Genomic DNA, 18,702 nt, shown 5'->3' on the forward strand with positions numbered 1-18,702 from the left:
CGGGACCAACCCTCAATGGACAGAAGGTTCAGTATTGATGAGTTTCTTGATAGTTTGTCGTCGGACACCTAAGAATGATACCTTGTACAAAGTAGGATCACAATTGTATAAGCTATTGTGAAGTCTTATGGTGACAAATTCAATTTATGAAGAATCGTACGGGGTACGGATTTCAGTGTACACTGTACATCACTTTCTTGGCAACTTGATCACGCGCGGGTCAGAGTTTGGATCAAATCCACACCAGCCCTATGCAGCTGAGCAGTATTGTAGACTTAGGTTATGTGTACAGGTACACGCAGACTTCCGAGATTATTCTGTAGGTACCGATGACGCTACTGTAGCTCCTGCTTATGATCGGAACCCAGATCTTGTCAGCATCCCTGCAAGTTCGTCCTTGGATTATGAGATGAACAAATAAAGTTCGATGAATAATGGTGGGGCGTGCGGTGCATCATTCTGTCCGGCTGCCAGCGGACAGGAATTCGGCGCCGAAGCCCAATTTCAAGCTGAACTCCGGTTCTGGAAGAAGCTCGGCATAATTACGCTTTGTAACTCACTGTGAGCAAATGATATCTGAAATAAACTACATTACACGTGGAAGACTCCGCTTACTAGAATTTTATAAAATTTACCTCCCCCACCTACGTATAGCATCTATGGCCCCTCCGACCATTTCGCAAATGGATACGTTGCCTAACAAGCATGTTCATTAGCTTGGTTTTTTGAAGCACTAAGCTCAAAAGATATGCCAAGCAAACCCCAAACCCTAGTTTTCCATTGATGACGGAATGCCACTTCGGAGCCGCAGCTTCATAGCTGATCCGAGCTCCGGATGTCAACGGAGGCATCGGAGGCCGCAGTTGACCGATCCGTTCTCTGCGCAACAAACTTCTCTGTCTCCACTTTTATGTGTATAAGGCTGACCGCCATGGTCGCAAGATTTTACATGGTTATTTCCTTAAGAAAAAGAAACATTCCCCCCTCCCCCCCTTGCAGTTTCCTTGGTCATCTTCATGTAGATTCATCTTTCCACACATTCTTTTCGATTTATCTGTTCTCTTTGTCTTTCGCGTCCAGCCTATCTCCACCTGACTGGCCCCCGGCTAGTTTTTATCCCCCCGCAATTGACGCGTGGACTACTCCTGAATGCGTCAGTGGTTGCTCCGTCATATAAACAACTAGCTCACCGCAGCTCTGGTTTTAACCAGGTTCAGTGTGGCTCCGCTGAAGTCCAAGAATGCTGCTGAATCTTGGTCTCACAGCGGATGCCGCAGCTGCTCACAATCCCGATCCTAGCGCCCAGCCAGAAACGCCACCCGCGCCTTCTTCACCATCATACTCCCCAGCCTTCTCCTTGGCCACCTTGCCAATTTTGGGCTCTCTATATAACAGAACTAAACCGACTGATGGTCCTGCACAACCTGTGGGCTCTATATCCGGCGTGGCCATGAGCCCCATTGGATCCAAGCCGAGCGAGGGCGAGTCGTCTAAGGCCACCACGTCGGCCCCCGGCAGACCTCGTGTCAGCCGCTCGAACACGAACGCAACGCGCAAGTCCACCCGGTCTAAGACCTCGTATCAGCTCGCCCACCCTGCCTCACATGCTCGTCACAAGCGACTGAAGCTCCGTCCGAAGCTTCTTCTACAGCTGCAACAGGTGTCGCACACACCTCGTCCCCTGCCCATCTTGGATGTCCTTCCGTCAACATTATATCTACCACGGTTGGCTCGGAAATTCCCAGCGATGTTCCGTGGTAAGAATGGTCTCGGTCCGAATGACTTGATTATCGTGATGAGTGAACTATATGAGCGCACGGTCGCCAGTATTCCGGAAAGACCGCCGAGCTCCGAGGACGACGACGACGATCACCGCGAAGTGGTGGCTACAATCTGCCAGATGCTCCAGGACAATGCACTTCAGAGGGGGAAGGCGGAGATTTGCCTGAACTTTGGTCCGACATGGGAGGCTACACCCCTTCCGAGCGGTTCTTACGAATTTGTCGCGCGTACGGAAAATGGACTGCAAGTGATGCGCTGGGCTTTGCGAGCAGGCAGGAGTCGACGGATGTCTGCACAGCCCAGCTCTGAGCCGCGCGAAGATAATAAGCGATTCACATTTAGTGTCATCGACCCCAACACTCGTCGGCATCCGGTGATCGCGTCTATGACGCGCAACCAGTTAGAAGTGTTCGATGAATACTCCACCGTGACTCGATCGAATACCGGGCCCACCACTCCGAGCTCGGGCATGTCTGTGATTAGTGACTTATCTGATAATGATGCATTAGACCTGAATACGGATGCAAATGTTGTCACGGTTGAGGATGGACTCCGCACGTTAATCATCATCACTGGAATTTGGGTCGCTTTCCGTGAGGGTTGGTCGACCAATTTTAATTACGGCGATCCACTGTCATCTCCCATTGGCAAAAACGTCGCCTCTCCAGCCTCCTCTAAGTTTTGTACACCACCAATCGCCAAGAGTGAAAACAACAGCCCGGTACGTCGCGATGAAATAAATGATCCGAAGGATGTAGCCAATGGCAACAAGCGCTGCGCATCCGCCGCGAGTGTTCATCGCTCGAACACCTTATCACCTATCGATGGTGCTATGTTTGGAAGTCTCTCCAGGCGCTCCAATTCAACCGGTGCTGCATTCATGGACCGAGCAAAGCGACGAAGCGCCTCCGCTGGGAATCGTCTCAATCGCCACAGTGCATTCACAGGCACTGGAGAAAATGGCGAGATTGTTGTATCTCGGCCCCCGTCCATCAGACTCAATTCAGCCGAAGCTGAAAATTCCTCGCGTACTGCCCAGCTCAAAAGTCAATCCAAGGCAAAGCCAGCCAAAGAGAATCCTCGCCCCACAAGATCCGGACAAGCGCTACCCTCATACCTGGATCATCGCCAGGTCTGGGATTCAGACTATACCAAAGAGCCCGAACTTGCTCCTCCAGGCGAGGGCAAAAGCAAACGCCGACACCGATTCAGTTCCCTTTTCACGATTTTCCACCGAAAGGAAAGGATCCATTGAGGTTCCTGCCTTTCAGCATATGTATACCCCAGCATCTTGTCAGCGACCTGTTGTATTTCCTACCAGCATCTTTTTGGATCACATTGCATTTGATTCGGCGTTATATCTGTTTTTCGGCATCACAGCGCAGCCCTGTCTAGTACAAAACATCTGCGTCTTCTTCACTCTCCCGATATCTTTATCATTCCCCTCTCTTTCATGTCATTCTCGGTCCTTTTTTGGCATCCTTCTTCCAAGGCAACTGGGTACCACGTGCGATTCTATACACACATGTGATCCAAGTTGGATTCTGTGGCACTATGGTCTTTTGTGCATCGCTACCTGTCAATTTTGTAACAATACCCATAGCCTATGTCAAAGAAATCTCTATTTATATCCTACGTGTACCCACAATACATACGAGATCATTTCATCCTTCACCACTGTAATTCATTTCAAATTCCAAAGTCTTATAAAACATTTGCCAAGTACATAGGGGTCTGCTTCAGTTTATGCATAAGCAGTGTGATCTCATAGTCCCTAGATACCCGAACTCTCGATTGGCTTTCCAAGGTTGTTTTTGTCCGAAAATATAGGTATACAAGATCCTGAGTGCTCTTTTTATTTTTGAGTGATGCTAAAGGGAATGGTATAGGCTCGAGTTCTAGAATTTGTTTTGCATATAGAAGACAAACATGTCATTATAGTGCACTATTATCTAGGGAAGCAAACAATAGTAGGCATAATCGCCAATAGTCAGGGTTTTCAGGGGTTTGCTTTGTGTGGAATAGTTAGAAATTACAAAACAAAATGTTTTCGCTTAAGTCTATCTCTACAAGAAGCTAATTCGGAGATGGCACGGGCTGAAAAGGACGTATCACTCTTGGCAATCTTACAATATGCACTGAGAGTGGTATTGTAAACATAGACCTGCTGAAAAAGGTTGCATTTCAAACCAACATCCAATAGGCTCCCTCCCTTTGCTTTGCTCTTTACATGGGATTATGAGCCTTAGGCACATACGGCTCCTCCAGATATTTGATATCCTCAGGAGTCAACTTCACCTGCAGACTAGCCACGGCTTCATCAATACGCTTGATGCTGCTCAATCCAACTATAGGCTGCTCAGAAGGCTGGCTCAGCGACCATGCTAGAGCAATCTGCGCCATGCTCACGCCCTTTTTGCCAGCCAGCTCCTCAACGCGACCAACAATGATTTTATCAGCCTCGTTCTCACGACCACGCACCACGCCCTTAAGAGTAGCATCAGTGTTCTCACGCACGCTCCCACGCGAGTCCCACGGCCGGGTCAGCACACCTCGTGCCATCGGGGACCAAGGAATAAGCGAGACACCACTGTCAAGACAGTAGGGGATCATTTCGCGCTCTTCTTCGCGGTCAAGCAGGTTGTGGTAGTTCTGCATCGAGATGAACTTGTGCCAGCCGTTACGCTCAGCGACATTCTGCAGAGCCTGGAACTCCCAAGCAGCCATCTTAAAGCCGTTAGAAAATGTAGCTTACGGTGATTGGGACAAAACATACCGAGCTGGCTCCGAGGTAGCGGACCTTCCCACTCTCAACAACGTCGTTGAGTGCCTTCATGATTTCTTCACGGGGAGTCTCCCTATCCAGACGGTGGATCTGGAGCACATCGATATACGTACCCAGGCGCTCGACGCTAGCGTCGACTGCGTCGAGAATGTGCTTGCGTGACAGACCGGTACGGTTGACCCAGGCACCATCATTGCGAGCACAAGCGGAGATAGGAGGTTGGGCACCCTCGTCGTCGACGCCGAAGAAGCACTTGGTCATGATCACCACCCGGTTACGGGGGATGTTGTACTTCTTCAATGCCTTGCCTACAACCTCCTCGGAGCGGCCGTGAGAGTAGACGTCGGCCTGTTACAATTGTTGGTATAAGATTCGAAAGTTGGATCCTGAATCATGAATGGTATGCTCACCGTATCCCAAGTGTTGATACCCCGCTTATACGCGTGCTCGATCAGAGGCAGGGAGTCCTCTTCATCGAGAACCCAATCCTGCCACTCCTTGCTCCCAAAGCCCATGGTACCTAAGATAATCTTGGAGACCTTAAGGCCCGATTTTCCGAGGCTATATACCATGAATCTTAGCTTTTGGTCGCTCATAATTATTAAGTCATCGTGCGACACTGGGTGAGGGGCTCATACCGAACGTATTCCATCTCGGCGGACATATTGACAAAATTGTAAAATATTTCAGAATTAGCTAGGTAAAGATCTGTGAAAGGAAACGAGGCCTAGTTAGTTCTGCTCATAACCTAGGCCGGTATATAGCTGGGCATGACGTCAAGTCATTCAGAACGAACCTGCTAGGTCAAAACAGACTGGTCTTTTCAGGGCACAGTTGAATATAGTAAGATGTCAGGTTAGTGTATCATATTAAAAGCGTCCCAGGCAGTAGAACTTGATGGAAGATAGTCTGTTGTGCGGCATTAATAATACGGTGTCGGGCACACCGGCGCTTTGAAGATATGCCGATATCCACAAGCGAATATGAACTAGCCGATAAATAGCCGGCTAGCTTTTTTATTGTCCACCCGCAACCTTGGGCGCCACCAATCGGTCCATGAGATCGGCTGAGAAGATCCGGGGTAAGGATTCGAAATCATGTTGCATTGTGTCCCTTGACAGCTGATAAGACTAGTTGGATCTTCAGAGTTTTACTAGACCGGCATCCTCTGTTTCTGAGGTGTCACTAATTGATAGATAATTCTCGCAACTTAAAATTAAGCATAGAATAATGAGCATGTATACAACTGGGGGATAAGTTGAGTTTCAAAAACAGCAGGGATATTGTGACACAGTATGATTACCTTGCCTCCACGGGTGGAGCTAGCATCCGTTCTTGAAGCTTTTCAAAAGTCATAAATGTACTTTCAGCACCCCCGTCACGTTAAGGCTTAGGGTTCCAATCTGGCTCAGGTATTTTATTTTCTGGGGTCACTCTGTTTCAAAATCACTCAATTTCTACACTCCAGCTATCTTCACATAGGTAACACCACCTACTTTCGAACCTTTCTTAGGCTTGCCGTGAAACATCACGTGATCGTATCTTGATTTGTTATGGTCATATTTAGGCGGTATATAAAGCGGTATAATTTCTATGGAGACTAGTCACACAGTTTGGTCGCTGTCCCTTAATCCCTGACCTTGTAAGCGGTCAACATGAAGTCTCTCAAATTCGTAACTGGAAACCCTAACAAGGTCCTTGAGGTCAATGCAATTCTAGGTGGACTGATACCCGTTGAGCCCGTGGCATTGGATCTCCCCGAGATCCAGGGGTCATTAGAAGAGATCGCGAGCGATAAGTGTCGGCGAGCCGCTAAGATTGTTTGGTCCCAATAATGAACACTGTTCGTTGGCCAATTGTACTAACAGATATACCAGATAAATGGACCAGTCATCGTGGAAGATTCGGCTTTGGAGTTTCATGCCATGAATCGCCTTCCAGGGCCTTATATGTATGTGATACTCAACAATGGGAACAGTTTTGGCTCATTGACATTGAAAAGTAAATACTTTTTAGAGTCCCTAGGAAATGATGGTTTAAATAAACTTCTGCATTCTCATGAAGACAAGAACGCGGACGCTGTCTGCACGTTTGCCTTTTCAGCTGGCTCCGGCACAGAGCCCTTGATTTTCCAAGGAAGACTCGAGGTTCGTCGAGATAGAGCCAGAGATGCTGTGACAACGAACTAAATGCTGCCCAGGGGAGAATCGTTCCCGCTAGAGGTCCACCTGTTTTTGGTAGGTTTTGTTTGTCAAAAAACTTCCCAATTGGAGAGCTGACAACGCATTCCAGGATGGGAGCCCATCTTTGAACACAAAGGGGAAACTCTCGCGGAAATGGCGCATGATAAAAAAGTATGAATTCTTGGTGATATTTGGTAAACGCGCACTGACGTAATGTAGAACAAGCTGTCTCATCGATATCAAGCCTTGTTCAAATTCCAGGAGTGGCTGGCCCGGGACAAGAACCGGTCACTGATTTGCGAGTAGGAAGGCCAAGACCAATTCATGTACAGAGACGTTGATTTAGAGCAGCAATAAGTGAACGGGCTTCTTTACTCGATTTGTTACCCCGCATCTTGTTCTCCGACAGTTTCCTTATTCTGGAAGGGTAATATTCCCCGCTCCTGCTGGGCCCCACATATCCATGACAGATGAGACATGATCGACCATTGGGTGCTTACTCTCATACCCAGACCACGGAGAACTGGTTGAATGTGCTGTTCTGGGCGCAATACCCCACGAAGGTTGGATATCTCGGAAGTCATGCCCTTCCATTCCCAGGTGGTTTTGGGATGGGGTAAGATATAGGATATACTTTGGGCCAACCTCTGGAGTGATATTTATATCACCCCTCCCGTCCAGTTTTCAGAAGTATTGTTCTATTCCTATCATATGTCATTTTAATTGTTTACCCTTTCTCTGGCAATCCACTGCCTTTACTTCGACGAGATGTTGTCGGTCCTCGCAGTCGCGCCCTACGCGATCGGGCTTCTTGCCTTTGTCTTTATATTCTTTTTCGGCTATCCATATGTGCAATATCTTCGCGACCCCAAGGGTAAGCTCCTTCAGGGAAAGAATGAGGTACATTGATCAAATCACTCACAATATTGCAGGACTGCGCAAGTATCCCAACCTCCATCCAATCTCCGGATTCTCTGCAATTCCTTTCATGATGATGGCTTCGCGAGGATTCAGGTCCAAGGAGCTGGCCGAATTGCATAAAAAGCATCCTGTGATCCGAACAGGGCCTAACATGCTATCCTACGGAGATGTTCGTGCGATCAAAGACATCTACGGGCACAATACCAAATGTACCAAGGACAGCTCTTACCTGATCACCTCCGGTTCTCACTTCAATCTTGCCGATGTCGTGGACAAGCCAGACCATGCAAGAAAGCGCAAGGTGCTCTCCTCGGCATACGCACTGAAGAATTTGGAGAGTTGGGAATATAAAGTCACCGACAAAATCCAAAGAATGTTCAAACACTTTGATCAAGTCTGCACAATGGCTCCCAAGGAAGATGTCGCCTCTGGCCGAGTGGCCCCAGATCAAAACGACCTCACTCTGGACCTACGTGCGTGGAACAACTTCTTTACCCTTGATGCCATTGCCGATATTGGACTGTCCGAGAAACTGGGCTTCCTAGACCAAGGCAATGATATGTGTATTGCTGAGAGGAAAGATGGATCAACATACACGACAAGTCTACGGGATGCACTCTACCCAACGGCTCGCAAACAGTCCTACATTCTATGGAACTACGACTGGTACCCCACTCTCAACAAGATCGTCAACGTGATCCCCTATTTCAACGAAATGCAAACAGCAGGCGACAACTGGGAAAATATCATGTGGCGCCGCGGAAACGAAAGACTACGCCGTTACGAAGCAGGCGAAAAGCTCGATGATTTCTTCCAAGCCCTCATGGAAGATAAGAACGGGAACCCAAACAACCTCGAATGGGGCGAGGTGGTTGCCGAATGCAATATCATGATGAACGCAGGCAGCGTGACGACTGCTGTTGCCATTACAAATGTCATGTACCAGCTACTTCGAAACCCTCGCACGCTAGCCAAGCTCCGGGAAGAACTGGACAATGTTCTTGACGAGGACGAATATGTTGCGGACTACGATAAAGTCAAACATCTTCCATACCTACGCGCCTGCCTGGATGAGTCGCTGAGAATCTTTCCTCCGACCTCCCATGGCCTCCCCCGAGAGACACCTCCATCGGGCACGAATATCCTTGGCGAATGGGTTGCTGGTAACACTTCCGTTAGCATGTCGGCCTATGTCGCTCATCGCGATGAGGGTGTTTTCCCCAATGCGGACCAGTATATTCCTGAGCGATGGCTTGGGGAGGAAGGCAAATCCCTTCAGCGGTACTTGATTGCTTTCTCTGCCGGGGCTCGTTCCTGCATTGGTCGCAATATTTCTTACTTGGAACAAATAAAAGCAGTCGCTTCTATGGTACATCGGTATGAGTTTGCTTTGGCCTACCCTGGATGGGAGTTGAAGCGGGAGGAGACTATGAATTTGATTTTGAAGGATATGCCCGTAAAGATTTGGCGGCGCAACATGGAGAAGATTGAGTGAGAGGTTTGATGGATTTTTCCTTGTCGCCATCTTTGAATGTCTGAAGATAGTTTTATGATATATTTACGACCCCCGCGGTTCAATTTAGAGTGTGCTTTTCATGTTTTCGTGTTTATGGTGAACCTACCCATACCTGGGCAGTTGGCTAATCTGCATATCTCTATTCTCTGTTTTATTTTACTGGATATGATGAACATAAGATAATGTGGCTTGTAAGGATAGAGAATAGAGAGAATGAGGAAAGGAATTCTACTCGATAGTCGCGCCTTCCGTATTTGGAGATATCGTGCCTTCCTAGAACAAATCAATGGCTCGAATTATCCGTTTGATTTGTATGAACATCCTGCAAATCAATGAAACACCAACATTAAATTCGTGGTAGGGCCGTTAGTCCTGGCGACCAGAATTTTCTATCATAGGAGAGGTCCGAGGTCTGCCAATCTTATGAAAGTTGAGAGCCAAACGTAGATGGAAATTTAGGATATCACCAAAGGCTCTAGGCCTCAGAAAATCCTTGGTCTCATGCTTACATGTGATAATCCCAAATCGTGTAGGCCCATGTGGGGAAACTCATCGGGGTAGTTACCCCGGTTTTCGTGTTTCTCCCTGAGCCCATTTGGATCTCTATCGGCGAAAATGCCATGACTTTGGATATGAAAGCCTATTTTGCAACCTATATGCTACATGAATGCGGTCCAATGCAAGATAGGCACTTGTCCCAATGGGAACCTTATGACAGCGGAGGTGGAATTACATCAGAACTATTTCCTGTTGAGTCTATTTGGGAAATTGATTGCTCAAGCAGAAGGTTTGCCGTCGGAGCTTATGTGGCTCAGATCCCCGGTAACCGTTCCAGTTGGACTTCCAGAATGGGAATCTTTCCCCGTGGAGATCAAAGTCTAATTGACCCCCGCGATTTACTTCCCCAATCCATATTCCATGGAAATGCCATTTTTATATGCGGGGTATCAGATAGCCCGTGATGTTTCAAAGAATTGTTGCGAAGACGGACTATATTAATGTCTCTCGTTCGCTTTTTCAAAATTCGATTCCTCCATTTATTCATGACCTAAGTCCCCTATAACATCGGCCATGGTATCCTTCGCGGAACTCGCACAGATGAACCTCTCGCCAGAGACTCTGGCCGAGCTTCAAAAATATGTGACACCGACCGGTATCGCTGACTATGCTGCTTTAGCCATCATTGCCGGTGTCTCAGCAGGGTATATGTCACGAGGAACCTTTTGGGACAAACCTGACCCGCATTATCATCTCTACTTTGAACGTCCACAGTTGAAGAATGGTGGCCAGGCTGGTGTAGGTTCTAACAAAGAGACAAGAAATATTGCGCAAAAGCTAGAAGAGACTGGCAAGAATATTGTCGTCTTCTGGGGATCACAATCCGGTACCGCCGAGGGCTTTGCCAACCGTCTGGCCCGAGAAATTGCCGTTCGATGGGGCCAGGAATGTATGTCGGCGGACCTGTCAGACTACGACCCAGTCACAATCTCCGAAATCCCGAACACAAAGCTCGCGATCTTTATCGTCTCGACGTACGGCGAGGGCGATCCAGCTGATAACACTGCAGAGTTCTGGAGCTGGATCACCAAGGCTGGTGATGTCTCGCTAGCCAATCTTCAATATACTGCCTTCGGCTTGGGCAATTCCAACTACAAATTCTACAACAAGGTTATAGATGTCATCGTTGAAGGGCTGGAGAAGTTTGGTGCAAAAGCCCTGATGCCACTTGGCAAAGCCAATGATGCCGAAGGTGCCACTGAGGAAGACTTTATGGCTTGGAAAGATAGCCTGTTTACAGTGTTCAGAGACAAATTGGGCTTCAAAGAAGTGGAAGCCACATACGTTCCAAGCCTGAAGGTCGAAGAAGATGAGTCATTGGAGCCTATAGACCTTCATCACGGGGAACCAAGCAGCCAGGTCGATACTCCCAAGGGAGCCACTCAATCCTCACCTATTCGAAGCTTGAGCATCGTCAACTCTCGAGAGCTCTTCACATCGTCCGACCGCAACTGTCTTCATATGGATGTGGATCTGAGTAATCAGCCAGATTTGACATACAAGACCGGTGACCATCTGGCCATCTGGCCCGCCAATCCAGACTCAGAAGTAGAGCGTCTATTCGAGATCCTCGGTCTTACCTCTCGCTGCGATATTCCAGTCATCATCACGCCAGTCGATCCAGCAACAAAGATCACACTCCCGACCCCGACGAGTGCCATCGCCATTCTCCGCTACTACTTGGAGATTTGTGCTCCTGTCAACCGAGACAATGTCCGCGATCTCGCCCAATTCGCACCTACACCCGAGGCAAAGACATACCTGATCCAGTTGGGCCAGGATAAAGATTACTACGCAGAGTTCATCAACCGAACCCACCTCAACCTCGGTCGTCTACTACAACTTGCCTGTCCGGGCCAGACGTGGACCAAGATCCCTCTCTCGTATCTCGTCGAGACGCTACCGCACATCCGTCCACGGTACTACTCTATTTCCTCCAGCAGTGTAGTCTCTCCTCGGAAACCTTCCATCACAGCCATTGTCTCCACAACTCCCCTTCCAGAAAATACAAGCGAGCTGGTACACGGTATCACGTCGAACTACCTCCTCGCCATCTCCCAGCAAGCCCACTCCCAGCCCCACCCACATGGCATCTCATATCACCTCAACGGACCCAGCGACGTCCTCCAAGGTGGTAAGGTCTTCGCTCACATCCGTCGAAGCAAGTTCAAGCTCCCTATAACGGCCAAGACACCATTGGTGATGGTCGGTGCCGGAACGGGCCTTGCCCCATTCCGAGCATTCCTCTCAGAACGTTGCCAGGTACAGAAGATCGGGAAGGAGATTGGCCAAATGATTCTCTTCTTTGGGTGTCGTAATCCCGACGAAGATTTCATTTACCGAGATGAGCTTCAGGAGATGCAGGAAATACTCGGAGACAAATTGCGTTTGGTGGCTGCTTTCTCTAGACTTGAAGGTACGCCACGGCAATACGTACAGGACAGGGTTTCTGAGTTTGGGGAGGAAGTTGTAAAGCTTATTGATGAGGGTGCCAGCTTCTACGTTTGCGGTAGAGCTGGTATGGCACGCGAAGTGGAGAAGGCGGTTGGCGTCACCATGCAAAAGACTAAGAGGTGGTCTGAAGAGGAAGTTAATAATTGGAGCAAGGCAGTCAAGAAGAAGAACAAGTGGCAAGAGGATGTTTGGGGATGAAAGAAGCTTTTTTCTATGTTATTTGTTTTTTTGTTCTTTGTTCCTTGTTCCATCTGTTTGCTTTGTCTGTTTTTGCTTCTTTTCGTCTCCTTTTTGCGATCGTAGATTTTCCTCGCAATTTCAATAGAGTTCAACTAACGCCACTAGGCGATCACATTCGACATAAGCGAGCCATGCGACCTTTACCCAAGAAGGGAAAGTTTGTGATGCGCGGCCTGGTGATCGGTATCCAATCGGAACGGGGAGATCCACCTAATTTCCCAGGGCTGGAGTAGAATGACAGATCTTTTTCGCCTATTTCTCAGCCTCGTCTTGGTGGCTCTTTCTTGTTTATTTCCATGTTCATTTTTAATTTTTAATTTTTACTTTTTACTTTTTACTTTTTTTCTATTCTTCACGCTAGCGGAGCCATGGAACGAGGACCGAATGATTCGCATTTAACGTCCAATGAGGCTCGAGCCTCGTGTATCATAATCTAGTAATAGTTTCACTTTCACATCTTAGCCTGTTGATCAGCAGTCGGATAATCCGTGTAGTGGAAAGCGTTATCTTCGAAGGGCCCGTAGAACCGGGTCCGGTCGTACGGAGCCAGGGGAAGGCCCTTCCTCAGCCGGTCCACCAGATCTGGGTTACTGATAAAGTAACGACCGTAAAGGAGGGCATCATACTTTCCAGATTCCACCACGCCCCAGGAGTTGGTGTCATCAAACCCTCCAGCAGAGAAAAAAGGAGTCTTGCCGAAGATCTTCCGGAAGCGATCAAGGGTGACATCCTGCAAGCCCCAGCTCTTTAGGAAATCATCCTTCTCGCCCACGCTAAAGATTTGTTCATAGCGCTGGAAGGGTCAGTAGATGATCCAATAGTAACGAGAAAATATCCAAAAAAAAAATAAAAAAATTATCAAAAGTGAAAACTCTAACAGGCCAGAACATACCGGTTCAATAAAACTAACGTAGGATAGAGTTGGGTGATCCTTCTTCAAACCCTCACATAGATGAGTCCAGGTCTCCACACGCTGCTCTCCACGAGCTTGATTGAACAGACCAAAAGGGGAAAGTCGAATCGCCAAGTTGTGTTCTCCAATAGTCTTTGCCACTTCGTCCATTAACTCGAAAACGAACAAGCATCGTTTCTCTGGAGATCCACCATAGGCGTCAGTGCGCTTGTTGATATTGGAGCTCAGGAATTGCTCGGGAAGATAACCATTGCCACCATGGATTTCCACGCCATCAAACCCTATTTCCATGGCAGCCTTGGCAGCCTTGCAATAGTCCTGGATGGTCTGTTTGATATGCGCCACGGACAATTCAATAGGTGGGTGGTCCGCGTATGGAACGGAAAAGTACTCAGTGGAGCCGACAGGGGGATGAGAATAGCATTCTGTGGGCGAGTCCCACACGCTTGCCGACGGACACACAGACGGGGACCCAGTCATCTGGGGAATAGTGGCTCGACCAGCATGCCACAGCTGGCAATAAATGATTCCACCCTTTGCATGGACCGCGTCGACGACCCTTTTCCATCCGGCCATCTGCTCGGGGGTGAACAGTCCCGGAACACCGGGCATGCCATTGCTCTGTGAATATGAGATTAGGTTAGACGCACATGACACACGGAATTACCGACGAAAAAGTCAAAAGTGAAAATCAAAATTAGGTTTCTGCAGTGGGAACTGTTTCATCTTACCTCCAGCGAAGGCGGAATTCCCTCGGAAATCATCAAGCCTCCATCGGTGGCGCGCTGTGCATAATATTCAACCACCAGATCCCCCGGGATCCAAACTCGATTTGGCGCGTCGGGAGTGCTAATAGACTTCTCCGGAACTCCACGGTTACGGGTCAGAGGCGCATGAACAATGCGGTGGCTAAGGGTGATGCCACCATTGGCGATAGCCAACGGCTGGAATAAGGCAGATTTCTCGCCAAGATAGTGAATCGTCATAGCTGCGGATCTATTTTTTTTTTGGAAATACAAATTAGGCCCTGGAGAGAGAGAGATAGAGAAAGAAAATGAAGAAATCAATGGATTTTTGTTACTAAAAGTTAGTCAATTAGAGAAATCGCCTTATCCCAAAAGGGAACAGCAGACTGCCCCTGTCAAAAGTGTCAATTCGGTTAAACTGAGGGTTTGAGTTTCAAAGTGCACAATTCCCTCCCGTCTTACCAATTAATGACACTTCAACGTGGGCCTTCTGGTTCACAGAGGCCTGATCACGGGCTTGGAACTCCACTGCACTTTGCAGATTTAGGGCATAGTGGAGCCGCTGTTACCTTCGGAATACACGACGAACCATCCCCGACAACGCCCGGCCACGTAATAAAATCCGATTTTTAGAACCAACACCTGTGATTGGTTCCAATGGATGTATCTGGAGACCGACTATGAACATCACAGGTCTCGATTTCCAGGACAACTAGTGATGCGTAGGGATCAATAGCGTTAAGATCTCCACCCTAACCGATCCTTCCCGTCCATGTCTCTCGGAATACGCGCTGAACCATGGTAATACACGGATGGCAAATCCCCTGTCAAAGCTGGACCCCATGCCCCATCAACCCCATTGTTCTTTAATCTGTCAATCCCCAGGTGTTTGGCAGATTTCCAGGTTCCATATCACTTCACCATGACGATCGCAAATCCTACAGATGTCGTTCACACCGTCAACCTCGTCACGCAGGTTCTGTGTATGCCGATAACATCCGCTTTTGTGGCGTTACGATGGTATACTCGAATTCGATTCAAGCAGAGTATAGGAGTGGAAGATTGTATGTTTTGGATCCCTAATCTACCACGGAGCTTTGAACTAATTGGGGGTTTCTTTCTTCAGATGCGTGCACTGTGGCTTGGGTATGTGCCTTGCTTCGATCCCGATCGCAAATTATACTAACCCGATCAGGCCCTATTCATGGGTTACTGCGGAATCAGTATCGTCGGTATGTATGAATCATCACAACAGACGAGATCATACTAATTTATCCCAGTCGGCAAATATGGCGGCGGCTATAACATCGACGATGTCTCAGCGGCCAACAAAGTCCAGTTCAAAAAGTTCTGCTACATCGCCACTATCCTTTATTGCCCAATGGCCCTTTTCGTCAAAATCGCTCTCCTGTCTATCCTCACGCGCATCTTCAAGCCCTACCGTGGCAAGGTGTGGTTCATCTATGGTTTCCTCGCCTGTCTTTGCACATACTATACCGTCGCCTTAATCGTCAAGATCCGCATGTGCGGTCCAATTCCGAGATACTGGCTCGGAGAGAAGGTGGAAGGTACTTGTCTCGACCAGACTGCCGCTCTGATTGCCGACTCGGTAATTAGTGTTGTCAGCGATATCATCATTCTCATTCTCCCGTTGCCGTTGACTTGGTCCTTGCAAATGTCCCGAAACCGAAAGCTCCGTGTCATCGGTATCCTTAGTGCCGGCGGTTTGGCCACCGCGTTCAGTCTGTACCGATTGGTGCTGGTGTTGAAGGATGGCAGCTCTGACAATCAAACTATTGTCTTCATGGACGTTATTCTGTCGGGGTATGTCTACGTTATTCATCATGGGTTTGTTCGGGTGCTAACTTCTTGCTAGTAATGCCGAGGGTGGTGTCGGGTTGATTTGCGCTTGTCTTCCCGTTCTCAATGTCCTCATTGTGTATTACCGGAAGAACTACTCGTCTCAAAAGTACTACAACCAGAGCTCCGAGCTCCAGCTGGCTGACCGGACGAACGGGACCAATTCGAAGCCCACGTGGGAGAAGGCACCCAACTTTGGCGACCAGAGCCATCTGATTACTTATGCTGGCGGTCTGGAGGCGAATGAGTCCGGTGTTTTCGATGGAATTCGAAAGACCGTCGCCGTGGAGCAGACTGTCGAGAGTGCCAGTGCTGATAGTGGCAGCCGATAGTGCTGGTCAATAACGTTGATGAATGTATTATATAAATACCCTCCTTTGCATTAACTGCAGTCTATACATAGAACATTTTCATAATAGAATATTTCCTCTTGTCATTACTTTCGTCCATGTGTGAAGGGAAACTATCTTAAGGATGGGTTCGGATCGAATAACCCAGAGTGGTGCCACAGCCCGTCTAGCCCAGCGTCAAACCCAGCAGACCATGATGCGTCAATGAAGGGCCACTGAAACATATCCGTTTCAACATCATGGGCAAGCCCAGGATGATCCCGAGAAAGAAATGTAGCTTCACTTTCTGGGACTGGCGAGGATAAAATTTCGCCCTGGGACTGACGCGAACTGTCGGCTTCTCCAGGCTCCGCAGTTATAGACCTAGTCATGTGCGTCTCGCGATTTGGACGGGAGCGAATATCACCATATTCATCCAAGGTGCCCGCCAGTGCAAATCGTCGGGGGCTCTGCATACCAGCTTCCGTATGTGTTTGAGTACTCTTAACCGTTTCGTAAAATCGATTGGCTTCCTGCACAGTGCGCCACTAGAAATGGATCGTCAGTTGAATTTTCATGGATTTAAATTTGATACTTACCCAGCTTCGGCCAACAGGCCACAGTCGGCTCAGCCGCTCAAGATAAATGAGGTTTTTGCTCTTTTCTTTTTCGGCTCGCTCGAGACCACCAGGGTATCGCATTGGTGCAATTGTTCCGTACATGTTGATGTGTGCCGCTACAAAGACACTGAATCCCGAATAGGGAGTCATCACAGGTGCTTCAGATGCCTCTAAAGCTGATAAAACCCCGCTGATATTCTGCACGGCTGCGAAAAGCTCTTTGATCGTGCCAGGTTCTTGTTGCTCATCATCGTTCATGTCATGGAAAACGTCGGAATGAGGTTTGAGGTTTGAGAGGAAGCGATCACGATGAAGGAATAATACACTATTCTAGTCAGTTCAACAAATATTTCCATACAATTGGAACAACAACCATACCTCATGAAATAGATCAAGTTAATATATGCAAAGAGCTCTCCATATCCGAGGGCGACATGGGCCTGGGCACTTGTAGCAGGATACCGAACAGTCATATCTTGCAGGGTCCTCCACTCATCCAACTCTCCCTTGAGTGTTTGCCAGGTCTGAAGAAGAGGCGATGTGGAATCATCCGAGTCTAAAGATGCCAAAGCGCGACGATGTTCGTTCGCAAATCTCAGGATTCGCACGAAGATGTCAAATCCACGTGTTACTATCGTCAGACCATGCTCGATGGTCAGGTTTCTTGCCAATGAACATTGCTTGTTCATATCTGCAGGCATCAATCTTCTCTCAGGCAGATGATTGAATGTGAAATCTCTGTCACTTATAGGAAGTGGAACCGATATTTGAGAAAATGACAATGCAAAATGCTGCCGAGCACCAGAGCTCAGCTCACAGTCCTGTGCAAAACAACACCAGTAGGTACGAACAAGCTGTTCGTACTGGGTCTGTGAGGCATGGAATTCGTGTGGACTATGCTCCATACTATCATCCGACATTTTCAGCAGTGATTGAATCATGTAGGTTGCCATGCCTAGGAGAATCAGCTTGTTTCACGAATCATCGGTGGTCTTGCATGATACACACCGCTGTACATCCATGCTTGATAAGGGCGACCCGTCCCCCATTCATAGAATGAGATCATCACGAGAGATTGAGCAAGATAAAGTGAAGGGGCCTCCATGACACGATGGGCGAGATGTTTTCGGGCATAGCCAGCGTACGTTTCTTCATCCGCGAGCCCATCTCCGCTCATGAAACGCACGCACAAGGAGAGAAGCGACGCAATGAAAACCGGATCAATCGATTGAAAGTTAGATGAGACATCATAAATTAAAGAGGGGTAATGAAGGAAATTCGTGATAGGAAACTTCTTCCGATAAGTTTCCACCGCGGTGATGATCATGGATGATGGTAAAGCTGATATAGGGTTCTCATGAATCTCTGACCCTGTACGTGAAAGTGTTGGTCGAGGACTCTGCTCAATTCTTGTATCTTCAGACAGTGCAGTGGTTGCTCGTCGCTTTTGTCCTGCTCTAGTTCTGGTAGTGCTTCCTCGTGTGCTTGTGCCTGGCTTTGAAGCTCGAGGATCCGTCAGGACGCAATCGCCACTTTTGATTTTTTGACAGCGTTGGCAGGGCGGATTGCCCTCATGATTGCACTTGACTTTTGCCCGTCTATGGCGATAGTAAGTAATTGAATTGAATCTCCAATCTCGTGTTGGCTCAGTATTATCTCACCGACATGCATCACAAGATATTGACAGCCTCATTTAGGCTCTTGACGACCAATGAATGCCCAGTCACGTAAATAGCATCGAGAATGCCGTGTTAACCAGTCACTTGAGAGCTGGAGGGTCAGGGAATACTCAAGT

The 18,702-nt window shown here is 48.2% G+C and overlaps 8 protein-coding genes across 8 annotated transcripts; 5 read left to right on the forward strand and 3 right to left on the reverse strand.

Annotated features, from left to right (window-relative positions):
* Positions 1-1,240: 1,240 nt before the first annotated feature.
* N7484_011465 (uncharacterized protein) lies at positions 1,241-3,037 on the forward strand (the record flags this gene model as incomplete). The annotated part of the gene is made up of 1 exon (XM_057121852.1): positions 1,241-3,037. One exon carries the CDS (start codon positions 1,241-1,243, stop codon positions 3,035-3,037), a length of 1,797 nt encoding a protein of 598 aa, XP_056967606.1.
* A 971-nt stretch (positions 3,038-4,008) lies between these two features.
* N7484_011466 (aldo/keto reductase) lies at positions 4,009-5,163 on the reverse strand (the record flags this gene model as incomplete). The annotated part of the gene is made up of 3 exons (XM_057121853.1): positions 4,009-4,509; positions 4,559-4,915; positions 4,978-5,163. 3 exons carry the CDS (start codon positions 5,161-5,163, stop codon positions 4,009-4,011), a joined length of 1,044 nt encoding a protein of 347 aa, XP_056967607.1.
* Positions 5,164-6,222: 1,059 nt separating this feature from the next.
* On the forward strand, positions 6,223-7,056 carry N7484_011467 (non-canonical purine NTP pyrophosphatase; the record flags this gene model as incomplete). Its single annotated transcript, XM_057121854.1, has 6 exons — positions 6,223-6,387; positions 6,445-6,518; positions 6,570-6,714; positions 6,768-6,804; positions 6,860-6,921; positions 6,970-7,056. The coding sequence occupies 6 exons, from the start codon at positions 6,223-6,225 to the stop codon at positions 7,054-7,056; spliced, it is 570 nt and encodes a 189-aa protein (XP_056967608.1).
* Positions 7,057-7,518: 462 nt separating this feature from the next.
* Positions 7,519-9,166, forward strand: N7484_011468 (cytochrome P450; the record flags this gene model as incomplete). Its single annotated transcript, XM_057121855.1, has 2 exons — positions 7,519-7,624; positions 7,683-9,166. 2 exons carry the CDS (start codon positions 7,519-7,521, stop codon positions 9,164-9,166), a joined length of 1,590 nt encoding a protein of 529 aa, XP_056967609.1.
* A 1,092-nt stretch (positions 9,167-10,258) lies between these two features.
* On the forward strand, positions 10,259-12,397 carry N7484_011469 (NADPH cytochrome P450 oxidoreductase family protein; the record flags this gene model as incomplete). Its single annotated transcript, XM_057121856.1, has 1 exon — positions 10,259-12,397. One exon carries the CDS (start codon positions 10,259-10,261, stop codon positions 12,395-12,397), a length of 2,139 nt encoding a protein of 712 aa, XP_056967610.1.
* Positions 12,398-12,890: 493 nt separating this feature from the next.
* On the reverse strand, positions 12,891-14,338 carry N7484_011470 (alkene reductase; the record flags this gene model as incomplete). Its single annotated transcript, XM_057121857.1, has 3 exons — positions 12,891-13,232; positions 13,332-13,973; positions 14,084-14,338. The coding sequence occupies 3 exons, from the start codon at positions 14,336-14,338 to the stop codon at positions 12,891-12,893; spliced, it is 1,239 nt and encodes a 412-aa protein (XP_056967611.1).
* A 682-nt stretch (positions 14,339-15,020) lies between these two features.
* Positions 15,021-16,290, forward strand: N7484_011471 (uncharacterized protein; the record flags this gene model as incomplete). Its single annotated transcript, XM_057121858.1, has 5 exons — positions 15,021-15,162; positions 15,225-15,244; positions 15,294-15,330; positions 15,379-15,922; positions 15,975-16,290. 5 exons carry the CDS (start codon positions 15,021-15,023, stop codon positions 16,288-16,290), a joined length of 1,059 nt encoding a protein of 352 aa, XP_056967612.1.
* Positions 16,291-16,421: 131 nt separating this feature from the next.
* Positions 16,422-18,600, reverse strand: N7484_011472 (transcription factor domain-containing protein; the record flags this gene model as incomplete). The annotated part of the gene is made up of 5 exons (XM_057121859.1): positions 16,422-16,835; positions 16,887-17,232; positions 17,286-17,862; positions 17,916-18,505; positions 18,569-18,600. The coding sequence occupies 5 exons, from the start codon at positions 18,598-18,600 to the stop codon at positions 16,422-16,424; spliced, it is 1,959 nt and encodes a 652-aa protein (XP_056967613.1).
* Between the last annotated feature and the right edge of the window lie 102 nt (positions 18,601-18,702).

Source organism: Penicillium longicatenatum (genome assembly GCF_028827895.1).
Source record: "Penicillium longicatenatum strain IBT 33135 chromosome Unknown contig_7_segment0_segment0, whole genome shotgun sequence".
In the NCBI taxonomy this organism is placed as follows: domain Eukaryota; kingdom Fungi; phylum Ascomycota; class Eurotiomycetes; order Eurotiales; family Aspergillaceae; genus Penicillium; species Penicillium longicatenatum.